General features: G+C 28.8%; 1 protein-coding gene across 4 annotated transcripts in view; it reads right to left on the bottom strand.

The window, feature by feature from the left end:
* Nucleotides 1-10303, bottom strand: part of LOC106678050 (uncharacterized) — a 38201-nt gene that overhangs the window by 2798 nt on the left and 25100 nt on the right. For 3 of the 4 annotated variants that reach the window (XM_014416344.3, XM_014416351.3, XM_067048595.1), the window contains 4 exons: nt 7686-7739; nt 3795-3971; nt 3273-3429; nt 605-745 (listed from right to left, as the gene is read on the bottom strand). In XM_014416344.3, the coding sequence (XP_014271830.1) occupies nt 605-745; nt 3273-3429; nt 3795-3971; nt 7686-7739 (529 nt within the window). The remainder of the gene's footprint in view (nt 1-604; nt 746-3272; nt 3430-3794; nt 3972-7685; nt 7740-10303) is intronic. The other variant, XM_014416366.3, reaches the window with a different exon arrangement.

Here is a 10303-nt window from a genome sequence, read left to right as displayed (position 1 = left end):
GATGAATTGCTTAATAACTTAACTTAGCAAAGTACTAAATAACTTGACATAATGAACTACTTGATCACCTAATTTATTTAACTGCATAATGACCTAACCTGACGAATACATATAACTTAATTTAATGAGCTATTTAATAGCTTAACTTAATGAGCTAATTCAAAACCTAACTTAATGAACTACTTGATACCCTAACTTAATGAACTACTTGATAACCTAACTTAATGAACTACTTGATAACCTAACTTAACAAACTACTAAATAACCTAACTCAATGAACTACTTGATCACCTAACCTATTTAACTGCATAATGACCTGACCTAATGAATATATACAACTTAATTTAATGAGCTACTTCAAAACCTAACTTAATGAACTACTTTATAACCTAACCTAACAAACTACTTAATCACCTAACTTAACAAACTACTTAATAACCTAACTTGACGAACTACTTAGAAAGCTAACTGAATGAACTACTTGATAACTTAACATAATGAACTACAGTAAACCATTATGTAACAATTAATTTTTTTTTTAAATTGTATTCAAATCATAATAATGAATATATAATAAACCTAACTAATAATTAAATAAACTCACTTAGGCCAGGGTTGTAATCTAGCCTGTAAAAATCAAATTCAGCCTCCGCCTCCTCCTTCTTAGGTTTTTTGCTCTCTTCACTGTCACTATCAACACTATCGATAGGAGTAGAAATTATTTCTCCATCTGCCAGTTCCCAATCTAAGACAGATAATAAATAGAAATTAAATTATATATACAAGTGAGATTATCAATTTTGTGACTTTTTTTCAACTATTCATGTATAAGACAAAATTATTGACAAAACATTTGTTTACTTTAATTTTAATTCTTTTAGGTGTTTACAATTTAGTTTTGTAGTTTAAAAAAAAATACCCTACTAAATAATAAGGTTGATATATACGTTGGAAAAGCAGTTATTAATTTCAACAAAATAAAGGTACTTAACAAGTAATTAAGTCTAAAGTTGTTCAAAAAATATAAATAAATAAACAAATTTTTGAAGGTCTAATTATTAGACTACTGATTTAATAAATTGATTGTTTGAGAGTGGTTTATTTTTTTATTAACACAAACTTTAAAGGTCCACTTTTTCTCTTAACTTTTCATTTGAAAAACCTCCAATGTTTCGGCCCTAAGGTCATTTTCAAGGAGAGAACCTATAAAATTTGTTTTCATATTATTATTATATTATTTCCTCACACAATACTAATGTTTTAGAATATACCTTAATCATTGATGTCATAATTCATTTAATTGTCTCTTTTGCAGGCTAATTGCTCATATCATATCTTTAAAAACAAAAATAAATATTAAAATAATGTCATAATAGTTCCAAAAATCTTTTTAAAATAATTATTCAATTACAAACTATATGATTTCAATATAAAAACTATTCCAGAAAAATTGTTTTTCCTTAACCTCATTAACAATATCAACAATAAAACCTACCTTCAACAAGTTAGGACTCGTTATCATTTTATTATTAAGCTTAATTTATTTATAATTTAATTAGCATTATTTTTTTTTATTTGTTGCTTATAATTTAACATTAATTAAAAACATAAATACTTTATTTTTATTATATACATACTATTGCATATATACACCCCCCTTTTTTTCACATATACACCTTAATCATACACCACCCCTTTTATTCACACATAGATTCTTCATTTAGCATTGTGTGAGGAAATATCATAATATGAAAACAAATTTTATAGGTTGTCTCCTAGAAAATGGCCCTTAGGAACGTTGGAGGTTCCTCAAATAAAAAGTTGAAAAAAAAAGTGGATCATTAAAGTTTGTGTTAATAATGGTATAATTAAAATATAAAAAACAAGAAATGAGGAGTTTAAAAGTCATCTATATAGTTCTGGGAAAACATGCACCAAGCGGTGCCAATTTCCCAGATAATATTGAAATATTATCCTTCTGACAAACTTAATGGAGGAAAAATGACCTATAGTAACATTCCTACATTTCAAAAAAAAAAAAAAAATTAAGGAAAAGAATTAAAATCATTGAATACTAATAATTTTTAATTTCATAAATGAAGATAATCTTAATTTGTGACATAAGAATAGGTCATACATACAGATGTAGTACCAACTTTTTTTTATACAGGCTATTTCAGTCTTTGGAGAGACCTTAACGTATTTTTTCAAGCATTGCTACCATCCACTAGAAATTAAGGAAACTATTTATAAAATTTTAATTGATGCATTTAGCTTCTCTACCAAATGAATTAATCAAGGACTTGTAATCACATCCCAACAAAATTTATTTTAATTAAAATATCAACTTATCACATTAAGACAAGTACAGGACATTAATTTTAAATAACAAAGTTGAACATGGTGTGGGTTCGAATGACGACTACACTCAAAACCAAACAATCAAAATTTGATTTTAAATCGAACTGCTAAATTTAAGTCAAAAGTAACTTTATTGTATGTACTTAACATTGGTAATTATCCAACACACCTTAGAGTTAGTGATGGAGATGATACTGTTCTCTAAAATATTATTATTTCAGTCCAATCGATAAATTGATAGCTCTTTTCAGACTCTTAAAAGGTAAAAATAAACTTCAATAAAATTTTTTACATCACCCAATCTTTGTACATACAGTGGGGAAAAATATGCCAAACAATGTACAGAGGAAATCGTCAAGAGTAAGGGAGGATTTGGGCACTTTGGATTTTAATACATTAGATGTTTCAAAATACAAATTTTAACATCATAATAATGTAGAGAAATCATCACATGTGAAAAAATTGATATAAACTCAGTAGATATATTATAACAGAATAATAGCAACTTATTCGCTTAAAATCTAAAAAAACAAACAAATAAAACTGTTTCGTATAATTACTTATACAATTCATAACTTAATTAAGTCTATATCATTTTTTTAAAATTTAATTTAATTATTTATCTTCTTAATAAGAGCTAAGACACTTAAATTTGTCTGATGGGGGGAGTGAATTTCAGACATTTGAAGAAATTTTGGAAAGTAAGGATTAATAGAAACCCTGTGTATACATTTTCATGTTTTAACTCAATTCGCAAACTATAATTCTAACCATTATTCCAAGTATATCTAAGTTTTTATAACACTTTACAACCTTGTGCCTCATTCCTTTTAATTTTAGTTGTTTTTTAACAGAGGAAATTTAAAATAATCAAATTACAGCAAGAACTGGTGAAGTTTAGGTAAACTAACCAGCAAAGACTGAGTAGTCGAAGACCGGAGTTGTAGGTGTCTGCCACATTACGGGACTGAATTCTTCTTCTTCATTGTCACTCTCCTCTCGAGGATACTCATAGATACACTGATATTTTTCTTTTTTGAAGACTACTCTCTTTTGTTCATTTTTTTTCTGTAATCATAAGTTTACATTGATATTTGAGACAAGAGAATAATAATAATTAAAAAAATAAATAAATAAATCAGTACTCCAGTTCTTACACAGTACTACACCCCTGACCCTTCATGAATTGTAGTCGTACAAATTTCATTTTAACAGTGTTATTACAAATCTAAGCAATATTATTCCAAATTTAAAAAAAATCTATTTCAGGCACTAGTTTGAGGGGAAAAGGCCTATTTTCCCTTATAAATCATACCTCAATTTAACATTTCAAACTTATATATAAGTTATATAAAAGAGATTGTCTAAAAATAACCTTACATCTCAGTTTACAGACAATAGTGACACCTTAATCCAACAATGAATACGCTAACCTGTGGTGTGTTGACTTTAAGGGCAGACTTCATAGGGATTGCCATAGCGTTCCACGTTGAAGGGACAAACTCTGTACCACTGCTTGTCTCTGAACTGGTATCACTATCATTACAACTGCTACAATCTTCATCCTCCTCTTCAATTCGCTCCATACCTCCTCCTATTATCTCATCGTTCTACAAACATAATAGTGAGTGAGTGATTATGAAGATGAAATCATAATAATAAATATGTATATTGTAATATGCTCTTTTCAAGTAAATAGTATATTTTGATTTATAAAGGGGTTTTAATATGTTTTTATTTTATGTATCATTTTAATATTGTTTATTTGTTTTGTTGAACCAAAAAGCAAGCTAACCAAATTTCATTGTCTATAATAAATTTGTGATTCAAAACAAAACCAAGATGGCGGTACATATCCTTCAAAAAGTCCGTTGAATCAAGGCCATGTTGAGCAGATTTAAATATCATAAAAACTATTTTAACTCTTCCCATCATAATTGAAAATACAGTAAATTTAAGAAAAAATAGAAGTCAAGAAATAGTGCTAAAGAATAGTATTCAGAAAGTAAATTATTTGCAAAAATCCCAAACTGTTGTGCAATAATCGATGTTTACATGGAACATCGAGACAGGTTTTGGTTTTTGGGAGGCATTCGTTGTTTGGGCGCGCATGGGTAATGATGTTTCCAGGATGAGGAGGTCCTCATCAATTTCTGTCCAGGAGAGTGGACAGTTTGAAAAAGGAAGACAACCAAGAAGAATAGAGGACTCTGAGTTTGGATTGCCTGGTGAGAGGATCTCCGTCGGCTGGAAGCGGGAAATTTTGAAAGCCATTGTTGTGAGAGAGACATAGCTTTTTGGAAGGACTGGAAGCCATTTTTGACGTTAGGACATAGCATTATAGAAAAGAAGATACCAAGAATCATCAAAAGAAGATTGTGAACTTGGTTAGTTTTGTGATACCTAAATTTAAATACATGTGTAATAGAGATATTAATTTAATTAAGTGTTAATAGTAAAAGTGTCTGTTTCTGATTGCCTAGAAACCTACCCTGAGATTAAGAGTCCATTATATTATAAAATTTAAAGAAAATTCTATTATCTATTTAATATTAAAATTTTTATTTTGAACCCAAGCTATCTTTAAAATATGAGAATTGAGTTAAAAAATATCAAATTTAGATTTATTTTATGTTAAAGAATTTTTAGAATTATTACAATATACACACATATTGGCTAGACAAGCATAAAAATAACAAGACTCTTGGCATCAATGGACTTAGGGCCAAATAATTAAAATATGGTGATGAAGGACTAGACAAAAGCTCATTTAAATAATTAAATAATACAAGCTCATTTATCTGGACTCAAGGCTGCCATCAACCTGAGATGGTGTCAGGTAAGTGGGTAGGTAGGTGTGACAGGAAAAGATAGTGAGAGCGAGGTGATTGTGCGGTTGCTTTTCAGCGATCAGACTCATTAAGAGGGTTGTTGCACTAATTATGTATGTACACACACGTTGTCGAGAAAGAATGAGAGCTAATTAAAATTAAATAAATAAAAATACAAAGATCTCCTAGAAATATATATATTTTTTAATAAAAATAACATTGTATAAATGTAGTATAGAAAAGATTGAGTTATTTGTTCTTCAAATTTCTAAGGAACGATCTAGAGGCACTAATGTATAAAGGGATTAAAATGCATCCTGGTTTTTAGAATTTTAGTAGGGATGGAATCCTTTTTTCCATGTTTGGTCACAGAAAGCATGCTATCAAGCAGTAAAAAAAAAAAATCACAAATCACATTAAACGGTTCCCTTGCTACTGAAATTCCACTAGCCAAACTCCTTCATAACACTCACCCTCTTTCCCAATGCCAGAACACATTTTATTAAGAGAGTTTATTATTTTAGCAATAGATTTTTTATCATTCTGACACTACTTATAAATAAATAAGTTTCCTTAGCGATCTTTAGTAATTTATTTATTATGATTTTTTTTTTTCTTTCCTGTCTCCAAGTCACAATAAAAAAACAAAAGTTATTGATTTATATATTGAACATTTTGAGGATACTAAGTAGCCCTCACCACAAATATATTACAGTAGTTTATAAAATATAATATATATATATGTGTGTACACAACAAAGACCTGATGTATTCATTGATAGAGACCTATCCAGTTACACTTCAATCAAACATACATCAAGTTTACATTGTAGAGAAAAAAGTTATGGAAAGGGTGCAGTCAAATGTTGGCTCATTATATATTCACAACTTAATTATTGTGTATTAGATTGCCAACTAGGCAAAGCAAAATAAATTATTATAAGGCATTGCAGAAACTAAAAAAAAAACAATATTAGAATGAATGATTTAAATTGAATTAACTTAGGTTACAAGGACTCGAATCATCAAGACTTCACTATAATAACAATATTGTATTAGAAATATTATATTATTGCACATTACCTTTTTGCAAAACATAATGATATACAAATAATCATTACTTAACCTAGGGCTAGGAGCATAAATTTTTTTTTATTTATTAATTTTCAAAGAAAAATCCTCAATACCTCTCACTTCTTTTAATTTTTATATTTTGAATAACGTCCACCACTATCCAGTGCTTCTTAATTACTTAATGTCTTATATTTTCTTCATTTCAAAGGATCTTTTCCTATTTAAAAAAATAAACTATTTTATTAGGGTAACTAGTAATAAAATATTTTATAGTCAGGGCAGATTTAATTAAAATGAGGAAGAAATAAGACATCAAGTAATTAAAATGAACTAGATAATGAACAGCTGTCCCATATATCATCCAAAATTTGGAAATAAAAGAAGCAAGAAGTAATTACAGTTTATCTTGAAAATAAATAAATAATAATGCATAAAATTAAAAAAAAAAGGGAAAATATTGCAAACAATCAAATTACTTTATAAGGATGAGAAGGTACAGTTAAAAAACAAACTATAAATCGGTTATAATTATAAGATTATACTACATTTCATTGATAAGTTATGTCGGTTGCAACAGTAGTGTCTACATCATTTTTTTTTTATTAGTTATTAATTTTTCAACAACCACTTATGTATTCATGCTTTCTATATCAGTAAAAATAAATAAAAAGCCTTAAAATTTAGTTAATTTAACAATAACACTACTCGACTCTATATGAACTAATTAAGTACAGAACTCATGGTTTAGAAGATACTCTTGCTTTGAATTAGATCAACAATATGACATATCTTGTAATATAACATATACTAAACATACGTTAGTTTACTAAAATTAATGTTTTGTTGATCAATTTAATTTTATAATCGGGTCCCAATACTACTTTATGACCTGACTACAGCAAAGCCAAAAGGAGGGTAATGTATTTAGGAGTGCCACATAATCTGCTCATTAGTAGGACTATAACAATTTTTATGTAAACGGCTCAACGGATTGCCAAGTTTGCAGGCTCAGATAATTCACTTAGATTACGTGATTCTTTTGTAACAATTTGACCTCAAAATACTGAAATTAAGTCTGTTAAACCTGTCTTTTCTTCGGGCTCTGTTTTGAGTGAACTCCACAATCGATTTTGAAGTTCAACATCTCAAGTTATTCAGTAATATAACATGAGTGTTCAAACAATCTGTGCTCAAAATAACGAAATAATATTTTGTTAAATTTTATAATCTTTTTAAAAGATTGAGTTCTCTGAGTGGTAGTGTAGCAGATAATAGCAGATGGTAAGCAAAAAAAAAAAAAAAATAATTATTATCGAGTAGTTCTACTGTATAAATATACTAGTGAAGCATGTTAGTTGAAGATGAAGAAAATATATCTCGCATGCATAACACAGACAAAAAATAAATAAATATATCTCACCAGAGAGTTTGTATCAGTGCCGACACATTTTAACAGATCTTCTGTGTCCCCTTCCTTTTGAGAGGTAGAGGAGAGAAGGAAGGAAAAAAACAAAACAGAACAGAACAAATACAGCATTAATAATAAAAAAAAACCACCACCAAATTATAAACACAAAGTAAACTTTTTAATTATCTTAGCAACATTGAAACTAAACTAACTGGGTTATTGTCTATATTTGAAATTTTATAAAAGAAAAGGAATTCTGAACCATCTGAATAATTAATAACATTACCACCCCTCCCTATAAAAAAAATATATTATAGTTTTAATTTTTATGAGATTTGTAGGAAACAATAAATGGCCAATTCTTCATGTTGGTCCATATCTTAGATAACAACAGACAAGAGATTTAAATTAAAAGATATTATGTTTTTTAAGAATGCCAAAAATTAGCCTAAGCTTAAATGTGCCTCTACACATTCGGCAAACAATGGCAAATTCAAAAATGCGCAAGCATATAGATAGATTATTTGGATTAGCTGGTACAAGTTGGCCTGAATTTGCGGCTGCCCATTGAGTGTCGGTTTTTGGGCACAAATCAGACAGCGCTTGTGCTCCATCCACAAATTTGTTTTGTTTGCATTGTTTTAGAACTGTGCCAACAGATGAATATTTGAGCTCAGTGTTATAAATAATTAAAGAATTTCCACAACCTTCAGAGTTAATAATTAACTCTTGTTAAAGTTTGTATATTGTTTCTAATCTTGTTAATCAACTTTAACAGTTTATTTTTTATTTAACTTAGCACAAATATATTTTTATGAAGACAATAAATGCCTAGGTAATTAAATTAGAAAGTTTTTGATAAAAATTCTCGAACGAGGGTTGAATTTATAGGTTACGTTGTACTGTTTATATGAATTTCTGTCATCTACAACCCACATTGCTGATATTTATGTTTTGTTTCATTTCACTTATCTTTATTTTGTTTCTTTTTGTAATGAAAATATAGTGAATCGAAAGTAATAGCTAAAAACATAAGAACAAAAACAGCGTGTGGATGCCGATATTTGTTGCTTCCTTTGTTTTCCAAGTACTTGTACAAATCTTGGATTTGCAGCATGTGGTGAACATATTCAGCATAGTAATACAACATTTTTATAGGACAGTAGTCCAATTTCTAAATGTATAATTATTCCTAATAGGTCTACAAAACTAAAAACATGTTGATATTAAGTAGTCTATATTTATGTTTATGATTACAGTTTAAAAAAAAAAAATAGACTCCTAGATCATTACAAAACTCTAGTTAGAACAATCATTCATAACTAATATTAAATCCTCCATTTTCATCCTTATTCAGCTAGAAGACGTAACTATCATGGAAACGTGAAAACCATGCGAAGAAAGCGAGGCAGCACTCAGCCATTTCCCTCCATGAAGTAATGCCTAACGGCAGTCCCGTGGAGAACAATGAACAGGTGTAGGGCGGTGGTTTTAGTGGGTAAAAATCCCACACACAGATAGGTACAGGCCTATCTGTGTCTTTTGAAGATTTCCACCGATCCTCGTAAAAAAAACAACACACACATATATAAAGTTGAGGCATCAATTTCAAAAAGGCTAACGATTCTATTGACTGTCAGAAGCTGTATAATATTTTGATTAAATGGGGAATACCAAAGAAGTTAAATCTCGTAAGGATGTGTTTAATAAGGTAAGAATTGGAAATCATAATTCTGAGAAGTTAATATTAAAATATATTAAATGCAGCTCTCATGTATATAGCTGGAGCACTGAGGGCACAGACATCACAGTCCACTGGAGCCTTTGAAGGGATAACAAGACTCAAGTTTTGGAACGAGGAACAAAGCAATCATGAAAAATACTTTTAAATTAGTTTTTATACCAATACAGGCTTATTCGCAGTTGAAAGTGTCACACCCAATTTAACTCCTTACAGGGCAATGGGTCAAATCATTTCTACTTAAGAAGCAGCATTTAAAAAAAAAAAAAAAAAACACGAGAAGGCTCAATTTGCTGCAATAGTTCCCTTAGTTAGATAAAGGGAAAAATAAAAATTTTATACTGAACAAAGGTCTGGACTTTTAACACACATTAAAAAAAAAAAAGATTCAAATTTTCTTTTATTTTTAATTATAAACTTTGTAATGAGTGAGATATAATGCTGAAATACCTTTAAATTTGTTAAATCATGGATCTATGATTTAAAGAAAAATGAAGACATGGAAAAACTTGAATTTAGAAATAACAATTCATCCAAGTCAGAGGATGGAAACGACTGAAATTCAGACTGTTCAAATTACCTTTTCTTTTATAAATCACATTTTATACAATTTATGATAACAATGATATATTAGTTACAAATATTTTACATAAAAAAAACACTATGAAAATGCGCAATACCCTAAAAACATTCACAGTCCCAACCCAAGCACCACAACACATACATATAGCATAAAAATCCAACCTAAGATAGCAGGTAGACAAATCTAAAAAGCACATTTTTTTTTTTTATCAAATATAAAAACTTTATTCACCAAAAATCATTAACTATCCAAGAACTGTTCACGAGAAAAATCGATTGAGAAAAATGTAAAAAAAAAAAAAATATA

This window comes from Halyomorpha halys, unplaced genomic scaffold (genome assembly GCF_000696795.3).
Source record: "Halyomorpha halys isolate HHAL.00 unplaced genomic scaffold, Hhal_1.1 Scaffold9.1, whole genome shotgun sequence".
Lineage (NCBI taxonomy): Eukaryota > Metazoa > Arthropoda > Insecta > Hemiptera > Pentatomidae > Halyomorpha > Halyomorpha halys.
This window is presented reverse-complemented; position numbering and strand designations above follow the sequence as displayed.